Below are 23,907 nucleotides of genomic sequence, written 5' to 3'. Positions count from 1 at the left end.
GGGGGAAACTCAAAATAATCTAAGATGTGGTTATATGTAAATAAACGTAATTCGAAAATTAAAATGTAAAAGGCAACAGAACCTGTGAACTGGTCTTCAGAACTGAATATATGGGGACAGTGGTATGCATATTTTGAGTTAGACTAAGTTGGAGGACATTCTGATGGAAGATGTGTTGGAACTCAGTATTTATTATTAACTGTCACTGTCACTGTCATCCCATTGGTCATCGATTTGTTTGAGCAGGCACCAGTAACATCTCTCATTGTGAGACTTATTGTTACTGTTTTTGGCATATCCAATATGCCACGGGTAGCTTGCCAGGCTCTGCCGTGTGGGTGCGATACTCTCGATAGCTTGCCGGGCTCTCCGACAGGGGCGGAGGAATCAAACACAGGTCGGCCGTGTGAAAGGCGAATGCTCTACCGTTGTGCTATCGATACTGTAAATTATGGTCCCTTAAAATAAAATTAATAAGCCAAGGTAAGACTAAATTTATAAAGCTTCAGATTTGATAAAATGACAATGATAAATTAATCTCAATAATTACCCCTACCATCAATGCCTGGATGTGCCAATCAAAAAAGCACAGAGTGGCAGGATGGTTCAGAAAAATAAACCTAACTTTTTGCTGCTTATAAGAGACATACTTGGAAGTGTTAGGATAAAGCAATCATAATAGAATTTATTTTTACGTGGATTGGCCAAACATATCAAACCAAACACATTTCAAATGAAAAAAGACAATAGAAGACAAATGTAATGATTAGGGATCTAGACATAAAAACTTATGGATGCATATTTACAACACAAGTGAGTATCAAAATTGTGGGAATTTGTACCCCTCGCAACAACAAAAACTCTCAAGGATAGGGATAATGCCCGTAGGTAAAATACTTTAGGTATTAGAATGCAAAAAGTTTGCAAAAGTGCATCCAGGATAGAATAAAATGACACGGAATATAAGAATGAATAACAAATATATGCTAACAGCCAAAACGTGCAAGGCAAGCATAGAAAAAGACTGTTTAGAGTCATTTAGACACAGGGGCAGTATGGGGGGGAAAGTGGAATGGAAAACTGTCAGGACTTAATATTTTAAGGGTGCCTCTGATAGATATGTAAAATACTTAACCCTCTGATTTTCATGTACTTATGTAATGTTGGTATGTTTACTAACTCTTCTTGATGTCTCTGTCAAAACTGGCCCACCTGGGATCCTGGGAGGTATTGGGAGTGCTTATTTTATTGAATAAATTGCCAGCATGTGAGGACTCAGCCAGATGGTTTAAAAAAAAACTAAAAGGCCTTCCTCTAAGATAAGAAGGAAAAAAATATATCCATACTCCATAATATAACTCAACATTATACCAAAGCACTTGGCCACAGAAATTAAGCAAGTAATAAATTAAAGGAATAAAACTGATAAAGATGTTAAAAGATTATAATTTCACATGACATGATTTACACATAGACTATCCAAAAGATCCCACATAAAACTACTAGAAACAATAAATATGCACAGTAAAGTAGCAGCTGACAAAATTAATGCTCATACATCTGTCACAACCTGATGAGAAAGCAGTCAAAAAAAAACATCACTTCTGAGAAGTTACCAGAGCTGAAGAGTGCATGCATTAAGATGCCAGAGGCCCAAAGGTACCAGTAAAAGAACTCCAAATAAAAATACTCCAAGACACACCTTAGTCAGATTTACAAAAACCACAGATATAGAACATTGAAAGTAGCAAGAACAAAGAAGAAAATTATATACAAAGGAGCATCCTTAAGATTTACGACAGACTTATCAGATGAACACTCTAGGCCCAAAGACATGGTGAAATATAGTGAAAATACTCAATGAAACAAATGCCTCACCAATACCCGGCCAGACTCTCATTCAGATTTGATGAACAACTAAGCATATAAACATATCAGAAATTTCATAGACTCAAAAGCATCATAACAAAAAGATCTAAACAGACTGCTTTAGGACAAGACAAGGCCCTAAACAATGCCAAACTCCTGCAGAAAGATGGCACTCCACACAAATAATCTCTCAGTGTCAATGAGCTAAATGCTCCAATTAAGAAACACAGAGTAGAAGGATGGATGAGAAAATTGAACCCAACACATTGCTGCCTACAAGTAACACATTTGAGTAGTCAGAGCAAACACGGACATAAAGTCAAATAGTGGAAGATAATTATTAAAGAAAAAAAATCTGCAAAAGGTCAGCAACACTATCAGGCAGAAAAAGGTTTAAGAGACAGTGAAGGTAATTTCTTAATGATCAAGGGATATGTACATGAGGAAGAACACACACTCCTAAGTACATATGCATTTAATAATGGACCACCAAAATATTTGAAACAACTGCTAGTTGAAGAAAGATGCTGAAATCAACACAGTAATACTTGGATATTTTTAACATCTCTGGCATCTCTCTCATTTTTTTTCTTTTTGGGTCACAACCAGCAATGCACAGGGGTTTCTCCTGGCTCTGCACTAGGGAATTACTCCTAGCAGTGCTCGGGGGACCATATGGATGCTGGGAACCAAACCCAGGTTAGCCGAGTGCAAGGTAAATTCTCTACGTGCTGTGCTATCGCTCCAGTCTGGCATCTCTTGATAGATCAACTACAGTTCAGCAAGGAAATACTTTAAGAAAAGGAAGAGACAGAGGTTGCAGAGCAGGTAAGGCGTTTGTCTTGCATGCAGCCTACCCAGGTTCAATTCCTCCGCCCCTCTCTGAGAGCACGGCAAGCTACCAAGAGTATCCTGCCTGCATGACAGAGCCTGGCAAACTACCCGTGGCATATTCCATATGCCAAAAACAGTAACAAGTCTCACAGTGGAGACGTTACTGGTGCCCCCCACCGATGAGCAACAAGATGGCAGTGATGCAGTGATAGTGATATGTGTGTGGGTGTGTGTGTATACAATGTGTATTCTGCTGAATACAAATTCTTCCATAGCTCCTCAGAGTCAATAGCACAGAAATCATGTCAACTATCTTCTCCAACCATGATGAACTGAAAGTAGAATGTTAAAAGATCCACAGAGACAAATGGCTTCTCTGCTCCTGAATGGCCATGATCCCAGAGGCACACAGACAAATTTCGGAACCCAGCAGTTACTGACAGAAACGCTTTTAGACAGTGATCTAAGCTACTGCCCCATGCTGCCCCAGGGAGAAAGGGCGTTGTCCCTTCTGCCTTCTCCCCTCAGTGGCAGCATGGTGACCACCATCTTTCAGAGCCTACTGGAAAGAGGTACGAGTTTGCAGTGATGGGGCATGCGGGTAATCTCAGGATGTGGGGGCGGAACTGGTGCTGCTCCCGGACCAGACGAGACCCCAAGTGGCCGCCTATGAATGGTTCCTCCGCTCCTGAACAGCCATGATTCCAGAGGCACACAAACCAATTTCAGAACCTACTGGCTTCTGGCAGAAATCCCTCTGCACTTAATTACTAAAATACCAGAAATCCAAAACCGTGCAGCCGCATCAGCAATTGCGCGACATCATATGCTCTTCATTATTTGGAATAGAAAACAAATTATCAAATGCCTATTTGGCAGGTCTGATTGTTGGGGGAAAATTCCAAATAATAACAATGGGTTTTATGTTGAAACACTGAATGAATCAAAGAGAGAGTAAAGTGAAAATCATCTGCCACACAGGCAGGGTCAGGGGTGGGATGGGGGTATACTGGGGTTCTTGGTGGTGGAACATGTGCACTGGTGAAGGGATGGGTGTTTGTTCATTGTATGACAGACTTAAACCTGAAAGCTCTGTAACTGTTCTCACGGTGATACAATAAAAATAAATAAATAAATAAATAAATAAATAAATAATAAAAATAGAGCAAAATCTAAAAAAAAATTCACAGAAACAAATGGTGACACTACCTACGAGTAAAAGTGGTGATACAAATTTTATTGCTATGCAAGATTCAACAGAAAGGATCCACATAAAAAGGGTCCACATAACAAACTTCACTGCACAACCTAAGTAAAACTGGAAAATGATCAACAAAAGGAGCCCAAGGCATGTTGCATAAGGGAATGAACTGGAATCTCCTCCCCCCCCCCAAAAAAATCTGAAAGATCCATGAAACAAAAAGCTATTTTTTTTAAATAAACAAAATCAATAAAAGACTCACAAAAAAAGGGAGAGAGGCAACCCTAATAAACAGAATGAGAATTGAAAAGGGGTATATCACAATACCACAAAAATTGAAAGAATGATCAGAGATTTCTTTGAGAATATTTATGCCACAAAAAGAAAGAACCTAGGGAAAAAATGGATAAATTCCTGGACTCCGACAACTTCAATCAGCATAATAAACACTATCAATAAAAAGATAAAAATTAAAAAATGGCATGGTCTTATCAATAGATGCAGAGAAAGCATTTCACAAGATCCAACACCCATTCATGATAAAAATCAAAACTGGAACCGAAAAAAACTTTACTCAATATAGTGAAAGCTCTTTACCACAGGTTTAAGCAAAAATTATACTCGACAGAGAAAACAAAGAAGCCTTCCTACTGAGATCAGACATAAGAAAAGGTTGCCCAATCTCACCACTTCTATTCAACATAGTCCTGAAAATACTTGTTTTAGCAATTAGGCAAGAAAAAGATATCACATTCATTCAGATAGGAAAGAAAGAAGTCAAGCTCTCACTATTGACAGATGACATGATACTATAGTTAGAAAATCCTAAAGTCTCTACACTAAAAGCTCCAAAAAACAATAGATTTCTACAGTGACAGGCTACAAAATCAATACACAAAAGTCCATGGCTTTTCTATATACAAATAAATATAAAAAAAATAGATATTTTTCAAAAATACCATTCACATTTGTGCCTCAGGAAATTAAGTACCTTGGAATCAGCTAAATACAGAGGTGAAAGATGTGTACAAAGAAAATTACAGAAAACTATGATATACCTACACAATGGAAGGCTATGAAGCTTTGGGGGAGAATAAAGTCACAAAATTTGCTTATACCTGGATGGACTTGGAGAGTAAAATCACTGTCATTGTCACTGTCACTGTCATCCTGTTGCTCATCGATTTGTTCGAGCGGGCACCAGTAACATCTCTCATTGTGAGACTTATTGTTACTGTTTTTGGCATATCCAATATGCCACAGGTAGCTTGTCAGGCTCTGCCGTGCAGGCGCGATACTCTCGGTAGCTTGCTGGGCTCTCTGAGAGGGATGGAGGAATCGAACACGGGTCGGCTGCATGAAAGGCGAATGCCCTACCGCTGTGCTATCGCTCCAGCCCAGAGAGTATGATACTAATGTTTCGGAGACTTCAGGGACATACATAAAATGATTCCACTCATTTGCAAGATATAAAAGAAAGAAACAACACAGAATATGAATCATACCCAAAGATAGGGCCAAAAGGCTGGGTCCATGGTATAAAGCTGCCACACAATGGGAGGAGGAGATAAGTTAGAATGGAGAAGGGACCACTCTGACAATGATAGTGGGAGTGGTAACTGTGGACAAAAACTGAGGGAGAAAAGGAAATAAATAAATACATATGGTACACTTTCAGAGACAGTATTGAAAAGCACAATGTCTAAAAGTATTACAAACCATAATGTCTAAAAGGAAAATGAGGGGGGGAAGAGAGGGAGAGAGAGAGAAAGAGAGAGAGAGTCAGGCTGCAGAGGCAGGGTGAGGGTTGGTAGGTATGAAAGAAACTGGGGACAATGGTGGTAGGAAATGTGTACTGATGACGGGATGGGTGGTGGAATATGATATGTCTGAAACTCAATTATCACAGTGTTAAAATATTTTTAAGAAAAATAAATCTCACTATTCTATGTAATCAATAATACAAGAGAAAAATGATTTTTTCTCAATTAAATCCCATTGTGGTCAGTAAATCTTCACAAAAGTGGCGGAAAATATGATGTGAAACAATAAAAAGCCTCTTCAACAAATGGTGCTGGGAAAACTGGTTGTCCATATGCAAAAGGAAATAAAAATAAAGAAATTAGACCTCTAATGGCATGCACAAAATTAATTTAAAATTGATTAAAAAATCTCAATATCAGACCTGAATCCATAAGGTACATGGAGTAAAACATGGGCAAAATTCTCCATAACACAGGCTAACAACATCTTTCAGCATGAAATTCCCCTGGCCAAGCAGGTGGTAGAGAAGACAAACAAATGAAACTACATTACATTACAAATCTTTTGCATTTCACAGAAAATGAGGACCAGAATACAAAGACAGCCCACAGGCTGTTTTTTGCCTATCCTTTTCTGTTAATATCCAGTACAAATTAAACACTGAATGGAAAAAAAAGTCCAACCCCATCAAAAAAATGGGAGGAAGAGAAACTTCTCAAGAAGAAATACAAATAGCTAAAGGCATATGAAAAAAAATGCTCTGTATCATTAAGCATTAGGGAACAGCAAATCAAAACAATAATAACACAATAACAAATCACTCGCACCAGTTACAGGCACTCATCAAAAGATAAGAAATAAACAAGTTGGCTGTGGATGAGGGAGAAAGAGGGGATCCTCATTCACTACTGGTGGAAATGTGTGGAGTGGGCCAGCCTTTTTGGAAAACAACATGGAGATTCAAAGAGAGGAGAGGAGATTCGAGAAGAGGAGATTCCAGGAGAGGAGATTTGAGGAAGGGAGGAGATGGGAGAAGAGGGTAAGGGAGGGGAGGGGAGGATAGAAGAGAAATAAGAGAAAAAAAAGAAAAAAGAAAGAAATTGAGTTTCTAGATGGACCCAGCAATTCCACTCATGAAAATATATCCCAAGGGCCCAAAAGCATAATACAGAAAAGACATCTTTACTCTTATGTTCATTGCAGCACTATTCACAATAACAAAATCTCAAAACAACCCAAATGCCAAAGAACAGATGACTGAATAAAGAAGCTATGGCATACACACGCATCTGAATACTATTTAATCATAAAAAATAAAGATGAAGTCACAAAATTTGCTGCTGTGCTGATGGATCACAGAATGAAACAAGACAGAGGGAGGACAGACAAAATGGTCCCATTCATATGTGGGATATTAAGATGCACAGAAAGAAAATAACTAATACCAAAAGGAAATAGAAATGAATATCCGTATTGGTCCTTAGTAGGAAGCTTGGAACTGGTAGGAGATTGTACAGAAGATGTCAGGGAAGGGAGCACTGTTGAAAGAGGAAGTCTCATGTTCCCATTGCCAACAAGAGGGGTGTCCAGTTTTCCCTTGCCAGCCATTCCATTTCCCCTATCCACCAAACACACCTCATTCCCATATTCTTCTGTCCCAGAAGTAGGAGTCACAAGACTAAGATAGTGAACAATACCTGAGGCAGGTGATCTGAAAGACAAACCAGTCCTAACACCCTTTAGATTCCATGCATTCTCTGTCACACAAAGACCCAGTTTTCCTATAAAAACCTTACAAAAAAGAGCCATAGTTAACTTAGTCCTATACTAAGTTCCTCCTCACTTGGGGAATCTTCTTTACTTTTCTCTTCTTTCTAATGAACTTTTCTACCTTCCAACTCTGAGTCTGAGCATCTTTGTTATTCAATATTTTTATTTTTGAAGATGAATAAAAATAATGAAGAACCTGGAATTTCAAACACAGAGACAGGCTGCCACCGCTTCTGCCTTACCTGCATCATTATCACAATAATCCAGGGAAGTGGTCACTCTGACAAGAACTGAGTACTAAAAGAAGATAAAGTGGTGTGCATGATACCCTTTCAGTAAAATGAGAAAGAAAAGCAGGAGAAATGTACCTGCAAAAGAGATAGGTTGGAGAGCAAGAGGAAAACTAGGATCCTCAGTGAAGGGAAGTGGAAACTGTTGATTCAAGGACTGACTTTGGAACACTGTATGGCTGAAAGTCATCATGAATATCTTTGTAACTTTGTAATTCACAGTTATTCAATTAATTTCCTTTTTGCTTTTTTTCTTGGGAGGGTCACACCCAGCAATGCACAGGGGTTACTCCTGGTTCTGCACTCAGGAATTACCTCTGGCAGTGCTCAGAGAACCATATGGGATGCTGGGAATCGAACCCGGGTCAGCCATGTGCAAGGCAAATGCACTACCTATTGTGCTATTGCTCCAGCCCCCATATTCAATTAATTTTTTAATCAGTTCCATTCATCTCATATATAATAGCAAACTTAGCAAAGGATGTAAAAGAAAGTGAATATTATAAATTATCATTGAAAGAAATAAGACACAAAAGGAAATGGAAAAGCATTCCTAGTTCATGGATTGAAGAATGAATATCAACAACATAACCATCCTTACCAAAGCACTATACAGATTCAATGCATACACTATCAAAATCTCCATGATACTCTTCAAGGACTAGAACAATACTCTAAATTTGTAGGGAATCATAAAACTCACCAAATAATTGAAGAAATTAAGATAAACATGATAAATCTTGCATTTCCTGATTTTTTTACTGTAAAACTATAGTAATCAAAATGGCATGGTATTAGAATAAAGATAGAGACTCCAAGACTAACGCAACAGAATTTAGAATCCATAGGCAAATCTTCAATTATATGAATAGTTATCAACAATAAAGGGTCTAATTGTATAAAGTGAAGCAAAACCTCTTTCAAACTAGATGATGCTAGGAAAACAGGTTAACTACATGCCAAAAAGTGAAAATGAATCCCTACTTCAACACCATATAAAAGCGTAATTCAAAACAAAGACCTTGATACCTAAATCCATAAAATACACTGAGGAAAATAAGGGAGAACTCTTCATGATAGTAATCCAGAGGAGTGACTTCAATGGGACAATTCTACTAGCAACTTCCATCAAGCTAAAAAGCTTCTGCCCTTTGAAAGATATGATGGCATGAGTGGAGGGGAGAAGGCAGATGAAATAGAGAAGGGATCACTAAGAAAATGATGGCTGGAGGAATCAGTCGGGATGAGAGATGTGTGCTGAAAGTAGATAACAGACCAAACATGATGACCTCTCAGTGTCTGTGTTGCAAGCCATAATGCCCAAAAGTAGAGAGAGAGTATGGGGAATATTGTCTGCCATTGAGGCAGGGGGAGGGTGGGAAAGGGCGAGTATATTGGGGATATTGGTGGTAGAAATGTGCACTGGTGGAGGAATGGGTGTTTGATCACAGTGTGATTGTAACCCAAACATGAAAGCTTGTAATTATCTCATGGTGATTCAATAAAATTTAAAAAAAAATAAAGATATGATGACTAGAACAATACATCCTACTAGTATAATATTTACATATAATTTTTTTGAGAAAATGGCTTATACCAAAGACATATAAGACACAAAAATCCTCAAAAAATCCCAAAAAGTTCTATAAAAACATGCTTACTCAAATAAGATATACAACATACCAACAAGTATATAAAATATACTTATGATATTCAGCATATCCAATACGCACGGGTAGCTTGCCAGGCTCTGCCATGCAGGCTCCATACTCTCAGTAGCTTGCTGGGCTCTCCGAGAGGGGCGGAGGAATCGAGCTCAGGTCGGCCGCATGAAAGGCGAAAGCCCAACCGCTGTGCTATCGCTCTAGGCAAACACAGTAACAATAAAGTCTCTCAATGAGAGACGTTACTGGTGCCCACTCGAACAAATCGATGAGCAACGGGATGACAGTGACAGTAACAGTGACTTATGATATTATTAGTAAGTGTATTTCAAAATGATGTTTTATAAAAGAAGAAACAATCAGTGATGGAGGACTGTAGGATAAAAAAGAAAAAATAACAACCTTATATCCACTGTTGGTAGAAATACTGTGTGTATTTAGCATTTCTGAAAAATAGAATCACTTGTATCACTTGTAGTCCCGTTCATCTCCGATTTGCTCGAGCGGGCACCAGTAACGTCTCCATTTGTGTCTGTCGAGAGCTAGCGCGGCCCAATGATATCTGCTTGCTCCAGAAACAGGAAGAGCCTCAAATCGTTCATTCAGGGATTTGATGAAGAAATCTGACCATCTAGTTTGTGGGCGGCCCTGAGGTCTTCTGACGTCCGGTGGAATCCAGTCAGTAACAGCTCTAGTCCAGCAGTTGTCTCTGAATCGCATTACATGACCAGCCCATCTGATTTTTGATGCCTTGGCAAATGAGACAGCATTCCTGATTTTTGACCGTCGACGGAGGTCAGAACTCTGGATTCATTCTCTCACTTGAGTGAGACATGATATTCCTAGCATAGCTCCTTTGATTCCTCTTTGGGATACCCTAATAGCATTCTCATCCTGTTTGCGTAGGGCCCAGGTCTCTGAGGCATATGTTAGTGCAGGAAGAATGGTGGAATCGAAAAGATGTGCCCGGAATCGGAGGTTATTCATTCTCTTCACCACTTCTTCGACGCTCTTGATGCGTTCCATGCTGCCCTCTTCCTCCTGCAAAGTTCTGGCACCAAGTCGTTCCTCATGTTGATTTCTCGACCCAGGTACATAGCTGCTGCATTCAGAGATGTTCGTTCCATTGAGAGCAAATGGAGCTTCAGGGACCAGTTGGTTTTTCATGAACATCGTCTTATTGAGATTCAGCTGCAATCCAACCTTTCCACACTCATGGTCGAAGTCAGCCAGCATTTGTGCCGATTGGTTAATGTTTGGTGTTATGAGAATGATGTCATCAGCGAAGCAGAGGTGGTATAATTGCTGACTGTCTATCTTCACTCCCATTCCTTCCCATTCCAGTCATCGCATGATGTTCTCGAGGGTGGAACTGAAGAGTTTCAGTGAAATGGTATCGTCCTGCGCACCCTTCTCTTTACATCAATGATCACTTCCTTGTAGAATGGTGAGATCCTGGTGGTGAATCCACAATATAGCTCGTGGAGGATTTTGATATACTGAATTTGAACACCCTGTTTGACAAGAGCTTAGATGACCACCTCAGTCTCAACAGATTTGAAGGCCTTCTTTAAGTCGATGAACGTTAGACAGAGTGGCATCTTGAACTCTCATGAAACTTCAATGCATTTGGTCACTGTGTGGATATGGTCTATCGTGCTGAATCCCCTTCAGAACCCGGCTTGTTCGCATGGTTGTCCTTCATCTAGTGTTCTGCCTATTCTATTCAGGATGACATGAGTGAACAACTTGTAGACAACAGACAGCAGGCAGATTGGGCGATAGTGCCAATGTCGTGGATGTCTCCCTTCTTGTACAACAAAACGGTCCTACTAGTTTTCCACTGAGACAGAACCTTGACAGGTAGCGTGTGAAGAGTCAGTGTATTGATGAGTACTGGTGGCAGATTCCTCAGGTGTTCGGGTCTGACCTTGTCCGGACCAGGTGCTGTATGCTAAAATGATTGTCTGTACTTTGAACACATGTACACTGGCATCAGAAGCATCCATCGAGGACCTGATGCTGGAAGCGCAGAAGATCAAGTATGACATCATTGGTCTGACTAAAACGAGGAGACATCAATCACATCACGCCATTTTAGACACTGAAGAATTGTTCCTCGGAACATGCGACAACAGAGGTGTTGGTGGTGTTGGTGTCCTTGTCAACACAAACTTGGCCATGAGCATCGATTCATTCGAATGCCTAACAACCTGAATTGGATGATTACTCTTGAATAGATGTGGCTCACTGCCTGCAGTTTCTGTCTTTGTCGTCTACACACCAACTTCCAATTACGATGAAGAAGAAATTGAGAGGTTCTACATGGAAGTGGAAAAGTTCTATAGAGAAGACCACACCTTGTACAAGATCATTGTTGGTGATTTTAATGCAAGATAGGTCCGAGAAGGTCACGTGAAGAACTCCACATTGGGACACATGGCCTAGAGTGGAACGATCAGGGTGAGAGACTGTCTGAATTCATCATGTTGACCAAGACCATCCATGGTAACTCATAGATCGAGAAGTCCAAATCTAAACACTGGACATGGGAATCTCCTAGTGGACAGTTCCACAGTGAAATTGACCACATCATATTCAATCGAAGGTTTTGCCTGACGATGTTGCTGTTGTCCCAAAATTCCAAGCGGGATCGGACCACCATCTCCTTCGTGCAAAATTCTACTTCACAGAAAGGGGAGAAAAATCTGCAAAATTTAAGTCTAAGAAGGCAACTCCCAGAATGACCACCAACTGGGCTCTTTGGCACTACTGCAGCAATTTGGGAAAATGCAGTCCTTGACAACATCGACGAGGAATACGATCGACTGGTTCAGCACCTCCATGTCTGTGCGAAGAATGCCAAGAGTGAGAAAGCCACAAACAGATGCCTGTCTTCGGAAACTCTCGAGCTCATTCATCAACGTGGATTGGCGTGAGCCTCAGCAACCACAAGCTAACGTCCGAGCTCACAAAACTATGGAGAGATGCAATAAAGGAAGGCCTCAAAGAGAGAAGAGCAGCAGTGTTGGCCAGTGCAGCAGAAGCCGGGAAAAGTATTCACAACGCTCACCTGTCCTTCGACAACTACAAGAATAAGATGAAGAATAAAATGTCCCGATGGATCTATCACATCTTCCAGAAAGTCAATGGAGAGGATTATTCACAACTTCTACTCAGATCTCTTTGACAGCCATACCAACCTGCCCACATACCAAATTCTGCAGGATGGATATGTCGTTCCCAATGTTCTCCCTTCTGAAATCTGACATGCCATTTCGTTGGTAAAGACGCAAAAAATAGAATGGATATTCTAAACAGGTTAACTTGTATCTGACAAAAAAAATTATACCCAATGACCATCTAATCTTTGATGAGGGAGCAAAAAAGGCGAAGTGGAGCAAGGAAAGCATGTTTAACAAATTGTGCTGGCAAAACTGGACAGCTACATGCAAAAAAAATGGGCTTAGACCTCCACCTATCACCATGTACAAAACTCAGATCAAAATGGATTAAGGACCTCAACATCAGACCAGAATCCCTAAGGTACATTGAAGACAAGGTCGGCAAAACCCTCCACGACATTGAAGCCAAAGGTATCTTCAAAGCTGACACGCCACTGGCCAAGCAAGTGAAAACAGAGATAAATAAATGGGACTATCTCAAACTAAGAAGCTTCTGCACCTCAAGAGAAACAGTGACCAAAGTACAAAGACAATCTACAGAATGGGAAAGGATATTTACGCAGTACCCATCCGATAAAGGGTTGATAACAAGGATATACAATGCACTTGTTGAACTCCACAAGAAGAAAACTGCCAACCCAATCAAAAAATGGGGTGATGAAATGAACAGAATCTTTCCTAAAGAAGAAATCCAAATGGCTGAGAGGCACATGAGAAAATGTTCCACATCACTAATCATCAGGGAAACGCAGATCAAAACAACCATGAAATATCATCTCACACCACAGAGACTGGCCCACATCCCAAAAAACAAAAACAACCGGTGTTGGCGTGGATGCGGGGAGAAAGGGACTCTTCTTCACTGCTGGTGGGAATGCCAACTGGTTCAGCCCTTTTGGAAAACAATATGGACGATTCTCAAAAAATTAGAAATTGAGCTTCCATTTGACCCAGCAATACCACTCCTGGGAATATATCCCAGAGAGGCAAAAAGGTATAGTAGAGATGGCATATGTATTTATATGTTCATTGCAGCACTGTTTACAATAGCCAGAATCTGGAAAAAACCAGAGTGCCCCCAAACAGATGACTGGTTAAAGAAACTCTGGTACATCTACACAATGGAATACTATGTAGCTGTCAGAAAACATGAAGTCATGAAATTTGCATATAAATGGATCAACATGGAAAGTATCATGTTGAGTGAAATGAGTCAGAAAGAAAGAGACAGACATAGAAAGATTGCACTCATATGTGGAATATAATGTAACTGAGAAGTACAAGTTGGCAATGATGCAACTTCTGGCAGATATCTCTCTGGACTTAGTTACTAAAATACTAAAATACAGAAACACAAATCTGAGAGGCCGCTAAGCGTGGTCACTCGACCTCATACCTCTTCATCCTCAGCAATGGAAAACAAATTATCTAATGCTTCCTTTTCAGCAGGTCTGACTTTAGGGCAGAGACTCTCCAAACAATAATAGTGAGTTTTGTTGAAATATTGAATGCAATCAAAGTGAAAGTAAAGTGAAATTTATTAGTTACACAGGCGGGGGGGCTAAGGGTGAGGGGGCTAGGGGCGTGGGAGGGTTAGGGGTATGGGGGTGCGGGGTGGAGCTATACTGGGATTCTTGGTGGTGGAATATGTGCACTGGATGGGTATTCAAGCATTGTATAACTGAGATTTAAACTGAAAACTTTGTAACTTTCCATATGGTGACTCAATAAAAAAATTAAAATAAAAAAAATAAATAAATTTTAAAAAAAGAATACAAAAACATTCATGCAGCAAAATTACATTTGCTGCAACACTAATAATAGATAAGATCTGGAAACAACAATAGATGATTTTATAAAGGAACAGCAGTATATGTACACAATGGTGTACAACTAAGCTATAGAAAAACAAAATATAATGTGGTTTGCTTCAGCTTGGATGGAAGTGAAGGCATCATGATCAGTGAAGAGAGCACAAAGATTAGATGGTTAACTCACTCATAAGTGGATTGTTAAGAAACAAAGAAATGGAATAATGACCAATATTAGCAAAACCTTAGATATTGCATGCAGAATTAAAAATAAATGCCTAAGAGGTCAGGGAAAGGACTTAGAGACAATAGCTGAGAGTTACTGGCACTCTGGTGGTAAGGTGAAGTAGAATGTGTCAAACAACAATATGAATACAACTATGTAGCATAATACCTCAAAGAAATTAATCTTTTTAAAAATGAAATGCTAAATTTGGGGAAGTTACTTTTCTAAAAGAATTAATGCATTTATTAGACAATATCTCTTTCTTTCAATTATTTACAACTACTACTCTATTACATACAGTCAAGATAATAGACTGACATTGATGGTGGAAAATATACACTGGTAGAGGGGTGACTGACCCCAATAATGAACAGACTTGTAACTGTGTTATCTCATGGTGATTCAATTTGAGAGAGAAATTATTTCCTGGAGCCAATGTAATACTACAGCAGATAGAGTATTTGCCTTGCACATATTTGCCTTGACCTGGGTTTGAACCTGTCACCCCATATGGTCCCCTGAGCACCAACAAGAGCATTCCCTGAGCTCAGAGCCTAGAGTATACCCTGAGCACAACCAGGTGTGACTCCAAAACAAAGAAACAAGAATAAAATTTCCTCAAGTGAGGTCATAAAGGAAAAAACAAAGAAAAGATTGGACATCAGACAAAAGAACATCAAATGAACCAGCCTAAACCTTTAAATATTTGAGGTATTTTTTGTTTTCAGAAGCCACAACAACTTATATCAAACTCATCTAATTCCTGTTTAAATTCCTAATACTAAGCATCCAGTAATATTATTTAAGTATTCTTCTCAAAGCATAAAAAACAAAATCTACCACTGTATTCAAGATGTCTATCTATAATAAATATTAGGAACCACAGAGAAATAGCTGACACAATTCTCAAATACCAAGCAGTGTTCAGTGCCAGACTGATATGGGACTTGCTGCCAAGACAACATTCCAATCATCAGTAGATCAAGTTCACTTTTCACAAGTTTCCCAGAAAGATTGTCTGAATTTTTTTGATAAGTGCTATTCTCACTAATGTGTCATTGTCATCTTGATTTTAATTTCCCTAATAATTATTATGATGTGAACGTTCTTAGGTGCCTAGTGCTCATCCACACGTTTTCTTCAGCTGTGTCTGTTCATTAATCTTCCCAATTACATTTAGGGGTTTTTGATCATTTTGCTGGATCTTTGAGAATGCTTTATATATCTTGGATACTAATCCTTTTATCTCACCATTGAAGGCAAATATTTTCTCCCATTCCGATGGGTGTAGCAGTTGAGTGCAAAACTAAAAGAAACCCAAGGTCTGATCTCAAGGTCTTTGATCCTCTTTAGTATAAGGTGTGAGATATGGATCCAACCTCATTTATTTTTTACCACTATCAAAGTTTTCCAGTATCGTCTTTTGAACAGATCGTCTTTATTCCAACTCCTGTATACTTAGCGCCCTTCAAAAATTAATCATTGGTCTAGAATTTGTCTTTGAATACTGGATTCTGACTCATTGTTTATAGAACCTATCCTTATTCCAGTACCGTGCTGTTTTGGTCACTATAGATTCAAGTTACATAATGGTATACATCCCCTGGGGTGTCTGTTGTGATCACTCCCCTTTCTTCTTTGATCTGATTTGGGAATAATTTTCTCTTTTCATTCTTCTGAAAAAAAAAAACAAGGTATATCTATCACGGTTATTCATTTGAATAATGCTCCTGGTTTCATTGTGTCTTCATATTGCTTTCTTGATTTCTCTATCACTGATTTCTTCTGTTTCTTTGTTTTGATTGTAAAAATAAAAGTTTTTATTTTAAACATAAAAAATGTTTAATTATTATTTCTCCTTCCTTTTACCGGTTTTGGGATTAATGTGTAGTACCTTTTCTAGGTGCATAAGATGTATTTTAGGTTGTCAATTTGAGTTTCTTCTTTCTTATGTTAGAACTATGTGCTACCAGTTTCTCCTTATTTCAGCTTTTGTTTCTTCTTTTTCATCAGTTTCAAGGAATCTTTTTAATTATTCTTTGATTTCCTTTGATTCAGTTTTCGTTTAGCAGTTTTTGCTCAGCTTCCAAGTTTTGGAGTTTTTTTCTCATCTCTTTTATGATTTATTTTTACTTTCAAGGCATTGTGATCTGAGAAGAAACTTTACCTGATTTCTGTATTTGTAAATTTACATATGTTTGAAATATGGCCTGGGACATGATCTTATAAATGTTCCATGTACACTACAGAATGTGTTTCTTCACTAAAGAAGAAGGCATTTGCAAGATATAGAGCACTGAATGTTTCAATTAACCACAGTACTTTTAATTCTCGTATCTTACTAATATTCTGTCTTGTTGATCTATCTAACAGCAAAAGTGGAATGCCGAAACCTCCCACTATTATCTATATACACAAGCCTTTTTTTCTTTAGGTCAATTAGCAGGAGTTTTAAAACTATGCAGCCTTTTCATTTGAAGCATGTTTTGATAAGAGCTAGTATTTCTTGATCTATTGTTCCTTGAATCAACAAATAGTTTTCATCCTAGCTCTAATTGCTTTCATTAGGTTGAATGTCACTTGGCCTAATATAATACGACTTTCTTAGCTTTTTAATCTATCATTTGCTTGTATGATTGTTTTTGATCCTTTAACTCTACAGTATATTTATGCTGTGAATTTAGGTGTATTTCCTGTAAGCAACAAATTGGTGGATTGTCTCCTAGCATTTCCATCCTCCCTATGTCATTTAATGGGAGAGTTTAGTTCACTGATACTTAAGAGAATTATTGGCAAATGAAGTTCATAATTATTCTATGACAATCTTGGTTATTTATTTATTGGTTTTGAAACCACAGTCAATTATGTTCAAGTCTTAATCCCTGCCTTTAAACTCAGGGATCATGCCTGGTGACATAATCACATATTGGGTCCCAGAGATTCAACTTGGATTGGCCATGTGCAAAACAAGCATCTTACCCACAGTGCTATCACTGTGGACCCTTGGTGTTCTATTTGGGTATGCTTTCCCTAGTAGTCTTTGGACCTCTGATTCTGTGCACAGGTCTCCCTCAAATAGTAGTGGATTTTTCACTACTATCTATTTCTTCCACTATTCTTTCTTCCCCTTTTCACTTTCCTCACCCTTAGTTATTCCTTTTAATTCAAAGACCGTCTTGTTATCAATTAAATATTGATATAAATATTTACAAAATTTATAATTATCTTTTTATAATTCATATAACAAATTAAAATAATAAAAATATTAACATTTCTTCAATTTTTTGAAATTGCTTTCCTATTTCACCTTTTGTGATGTTAGCCTATATTTTGTCTTCAAGGATACTGATAGTCTTTGGAATTCTAAGTTCTAGTGCTATGACTTAATATTTTATTCTTTATTTCTTTCAGTGCCATTTCAATGTATTCTTTAATATTTTCCATTTTTAAAAATATCTCTCTAGAGCTTTCTTCATTCTTTTTTTTCTATCATAAGACTATTGCTCTGACATCCTCCTTGATGGTGTTAAGGAATTTGATGGGTTTAAGAACACCCATGGGCTTCTTTCTTCTTGTGCTTTAGAAGCTAATTTCTTTGTGCTTCTTATTATTGTTTCATAGATGGCAACAACAGAGCTGCAGGGAAGTACATAGATCCAGTTTGCCAATTCCCACCAGGGGCCCAACTACCTGAGGTGGTTAGACAAAAGGAAGTAATCTCTGAGACCCAAAGGAGGAACGATGGACAGTGGGTCCCATGATTTATAGGAGCCAATCAAAAGGGATTCCTGATGTATTGAGTGAGTCCCCATGATTTTCCAGCTGGTGTACAATGGTGTGAGGCCACGTAATTGTAGGGAAGAAATTCAGAAATGACTCTGAGGTGAGGATGCTGGGGTCATTTACTGAAAAACACCAAAAATAAAAAATAAAAAAAAGAAAAGAAAGAAAAGGCAGAAGGAAGGTCATAGTTGTCACTGTATGCCAGATACTGCACAAACTGGGGGGCTAAACAGTCCAGATCTAGGATGGCACAGGTAGGAAGGACCTTGAAAGTTTCTAACGTAACCTAGATGTAACTCTGCAGGTGTCAGCTGTAAAGACTACAATCTAGAATGTTGAAGAAAATCCTGCCAATCCAGAATTGTACCCTTCCCAAAAGATAAAAATTAAAAACTAAGGGGGCTGGAGCGATAGCACAGCGGGTAGGGCGTTTGCCTTGCACGCGGCCAACTCTGGTTCGAATCCCAGCATCCCATATGGTCCCCTGAGTGCTGCCAGGGGTAATTCCTGAGTGCAGAGCCAGGAGTAACCCCTGTGCATTGCCGGGTGTGACTCAAAAAGCAAAAAAAAAAAATTAAATACTAAAAGATAAGCAAATTTAGCCCAAAGCAAAAAAAAAGACACAGTGAAAATAAAATATATAAATAATGAAATTGCAAAATAAAATATTAAAGAAATGTAAATCAAAGCAAATTTGGTCATTTAAAAGAACCGATGGATGAACTTGTCTGACCTGTAGCCAAAGACAGGAAAACATGAGAAGAGATATACCCAGTGTCAGAAATGAGGAAGAGCACATCATCCTGTACATATTAAAAGCATAATAAAAAACACATTATTTAGAGTACATTGAACAATTTAAGGGAGGAAAATTCAGGAAAATTCCTTGAAAGATACAAAATATAAAAACTCACTAGTGAGACAAAGCAACTTTATCCCTATGTTATTTTGATTTTATCTCTAAAATATAAAGTCAGACTTCAAACATATATTATGCTAGTACTGTACCTTTCTCTCTCAATTCTGTTTTTCTTACATGTAAAGTAAAATTTTGAAAATGTACTTACTGCAAATCTGCTGTACTTTTTAATTTATTTTTGCTTTTGGGTCACACCTGGCGATGCACAGGGGTTACTCCTGGCTCTGCACTCAGAAATTACTCCTGGCAGTGCTCAGGGGACCATATGGGATGGGAATCGAACCTGGGTCAGACACGTGCAAGGCAAACGCCCTACCCACTGTGCTATCGATCCAGCCCAAGTACTCTTTTTTTTTTTAATGGAGGAGTACTGCTATTTATTCAGCCATTAATTAAGCTGATTGAATTGGGCATGAATTCCACATTACTCTGTAAAAAAATTTTTTTAATTGGATATTTGCAAAATAGACCATTACAAAGCTGTTCATAACTGGGTTTCATTCATACAATTATCCAGCACACATCACTCCACCAGCATACATTTTCCACCACCAATGTCCCCTGTTTCCCTACCACCATCCCCCGCTTCCTATCCCCCACTCCCAGCCTCCCTCTATGGGAGGCACTTTCCTTCTTGCTCTCTCTCCTTTTCCTTTTGTACATGTAATAATTTAATTAATCTACATAAATTGCTTAGAACCACAGTTGATAAAATAAATATGGTATCATTGTATACTCTTGCACAAAGACACACAGGTATCTGTATGTATTTATATACTTGTAAGAATATTAATGAAAGCTAGGGAATAGAGATGTTAAATGTCAGAAGAGTGCTTACCTGAGAAGTAGTGAGGTATAAAGAATGAGTCTTTAAAGGCTAGACAGTACAGTGAGTAGGATGGTTGTTTTGCAACCTACATTTGATCCCAAGCAACCCTTCTGGTCCCCTGAGCTCCATCAGGAGTGATCTCCAAGTGTAGAGCCAAGTTTAAACCCTGAGCACCGCAGGTATGACCATCTCCCCTCACAAAAAAAGTAAATAAAAATAAAATAATTATTTTAAACAACTAAGTGAGACATTCAATGGTTTCAATAATGGTATACTTAATTATAGCAGGCTCAAGGAAAACTACTGCTGTGCATTATATATCTTTCAAATGTCTGAGACATACATCAGGTGATTCATAATAAAATATTAATATAAAAGTTTGAGTATAATAGTAATAATATATTATTCCATTTTTAAAGATATAAAAAGTTTGGTAAAAGGATAAAACACTCAACATATGTAGATGCACTTATACATACTTGTGTGAACATTTAGAAAACTGGGTGAGTCACACCATTACCACAATAGTACTAGGGTTAAAGGAAAGGACGAAAATTTACTTACCTACTTTCCCTTTTCAGAAAAATAAAACTACTCAGCACACACTGTAAATATTCTTTCTTTAAGCAAATTAGGAGAAAGTACCCTATAATTGCATCCAAGGCAATTACTGTCACCCTCTAACTTTTCAGTGCCTTCAACAGCATGATACTATTCAACTTGGAAATACTGGACTAGAGTACAAGTCTTCTTACAATAAGAACAACTCATTACAATGGTACAACAGTTGAAAATCAATTTGATATGCTATATCAACAAACAAATACAAGAGTTGTATGATTACATCAATGGGCATAGAGAAACTTTTGGCAAATTTTAACATAATTAAAAAACCTTCAACAAAATAGGAACATAAAAACACTTCCTTAAGGTAGAAACAGCTATTTACAACAAGTTCACAGCCACAATTATACTCCACAGTGAAAAGCTAAAAACCATAAGACACATATGTCCACTTTTTCCACTATTGTTCAACTAGTGGAACTTGAAGTTCCAACAGTTAGTTCAACTTGAAGTCCTAGATGCAACAATTAGTCAAGAAAAATAAACCAATAGGATCCAATTTAGAATAAAGAAAGCAAACTGTCACTATTTGCAGATGACATAATAATAATATATGCAAAAAGCTTTTAAGGATTCCTCTAAAAAACCTTCTAAAACTATAAAATAGCAAAGTTGCAGGCTATAAAATCAACATACAAAGTTTGTTGCATTTCTATATGAAAATAATGAACTAGAAAAGAAAGAGGTAAAAAAGATTACTTGATACCATGTTGAAAAATATCAACTAGAATGCAACAAAAGAAGAAAAAATCTTTACCCTAAGAAATATGTCACATATAAAAGAACAGAATTTTAGGAAATAGAAATAAAATTTAATAAGTAATTTAATAAATTTAAAAACAAATCCTTTTTTATAAATTAGAACAATTTCAAAGTGAAAATCTGACCAAAATAATTATATAGATTGGATGTAACTTTCATCAAAATTCACATGACATTCTTCAAGGATTTAGAATGCTCACTAGTACAATTTACATGGTAACATAAAATATCCCAATAGCTAACGCCATTCTGAGAAGAAATTGGAGGTATCACATTGCCTGATTCGAATTTATACTATTTATTAAAGCTACAGGAATCAAGATATCATGGTAGTGAAATAAGGGTAGAATTTACTAACAATGTGTTAGAATTCAGAAACCAGTGAATAACCCTTAGATGTTTGGATAGCTAATTTTTAACAAAGGGGCCAAACACATGAAATGTAGTAAAAATAGCTTCTTCAACAAATGGTGTTCAGGGGGCCGGAGTGATAGCACAGCGGGTAGGGCGTTTGCCTTGCATGCGGCCGACCCGGGTTCGATCCCCGGCATCCCATATGGTCCCCCAAGCACTGCCAGGAGTAATTCCTGAGTGCAAAGCCAGGAGTAACCCCTGAGCATCGCTGGGTGTGACCCAAAAAGAAAAAAAAATGGTGTTGAAACTTGGATAGCTACCTGAATAAAATGAAACTATCTGTATCTAATACCTTACAGAGAGTCCATTTAAAGTGAATCATAGGCCTTAATATTTGACCAGAATCCATAAAATACATCAAGGAAAATTATAAGCAAAAAAGTCTCCAGGATTGGAACCTCAAAGGTGTTTTCAATAGTATGATTCTATAGGCAAAAGCAACAGAAATAAAAATTAAAAAATTTAAAAGTCAAATTAAAAAGTCAAATAAAAATAAAATTAAAAAGTCTCAATGACAAAAGGAATGTAGACAAAAATTAAGACACTCTTTTGAATGAGAGAAAATATTTGCACATAATTCATCAGATAAAGGGTTATTATCCAAGATATATAAAGCACTCACAAAGATCAAGGACAACAAATCCAATAACATCAACAAAACGTCTGTGGTCATATTTCTAATATTCCAGAGGTCAGGAGCACTAATTTTATCACCTTATTGAGATTTACTTATTAAAAATCATTTATAATTCATGCTCACAGTGCTCACTTGCATTTTCAATGAGTGAGAAATTAATATTTTCATTTTCACAAATGCTTTATTTACAAATTCTGACTGAGGTAACTGAATTCAGAAAGATTGTTTTTCAAATATATATACTTATAAAACTCATATAGTATGTTTCCTGGTATATCTACAAACTAAATTTTTTTTTAAATGTTGGTACCATCTATATTGTTGCAGTCTAACACAAAAAGAAATCCAGGAAAAACAAAATTGATAATATGTATGGTACAAATATATTTTTATTCTAAGTATTTTCAGATACTTTAACTTAATTATGCTAACTGAAACAAAATCCTACCTGAAATAATTTTTCCTTTTGGTCCATGCCACTGGAATGATGGATCTATCAATTCAGAATTCCGCAATCGCTGAGTTGTACATAACACATGTGGACTCTTTTGGTGAACCATAACATATACGTTTACTAAAAAGTAATATTAAAATGTTCCAATTATATTTTATTCTTTCATTTTCTATAATCTCCCACAATTTTATGTTTTCATAAATTCTCTTTGGATTATTTCTAATTTTTGGTGATAACTATATTTCATTATACCCATGTTATTTGCATTAAAAATATACAGAAGTACACTATTTGACCATATATGTATTTAATCTAAGCATAATGTATTGGTGTTATTAACTTATGTAAAGTTCACATATACTGTTATTTTATTCTCAGAATATTATTTTATCATGTTAAAACTTTGTCTTGCAAACACCAAACCAGAAAGAAATTAAGAAGATAAAGTGTTTCCCACTGGAGAAATTCAGAACAATGTATAGTACACATTTTATTGGCACCATGAAGATAAATATGAAGCTGTACACTGATTGTCTAAGGCATAAATATTAATACTATTTCAAAGCATGAAAAGCCATGTTAACATGTAAAACAAGTTAACATGTAAATTCACATAAAACAATAAATTATAGTGTATAATTTTGATTTTAGTTATTTTTCATATTTTCTTTAAAGTTTAATGTATCCTGATAATTAAACATGAAAAAAAATGTTTTCTTTAGGTGATACAAAGGAAACACAGCACTTATTCCATTCTTGTTTTTGTTTATTTTCCTGCCACACCCACTAGTGCCCTGGTTTATTCCTGGTTCTGCACAAAGGGATCACTCATGGTACACCTGGTGAGGATATCTGGGGTACTGGGGATAAA

General features: G+C 37.3%; 1 protein-coding gene across 1 annotated transcript in view; it reads right to left on the bottom strand.

The window, feature by feature from the left end:
• The window catches only part of ZPBP (zona pellucida binding protein), a 180,353-nt gene that overhangs the window by 140,078 nt on the left and 16,368 nt on the right, over positions 1–23,907 (bottom strand). The window contains exons 3-4 of the mRNA XM_055124810.1: positions 23,031–23,156; positions 20,710–20,712 (exon numbers count right to left, since the gene is read on the bottom strand). Of these exons, the coding sequence (XP_054980785.1) occupies positions 20,710–20,712; positions 23,031–23,156 (129 nt within the window). The remainder of the gene's footprint in view (positions 1–20,709; positions 20,713–23,030; positions 23,157–23,907) is intronic.

Source organism: Sorex araneus, chromosome 2 (assembly GCF_027595985.1).
Source record: "Sorex araneus isolate mSorAra2 chromosome 2, mSorAra2.pri, whole genome shotgun sequence".
Taxonomy (NCBI): Eukaryota; Metazoa; Chordata; class Mammalia; order Eulipotyphla; family Soricidae; genus Sorex; species Sorex araneus.
The sequence above is the reverse complement of the archived record's forward strand: the minus strand, read 5'-3'. Positions and strand labels throughout refer to the sequence as shown.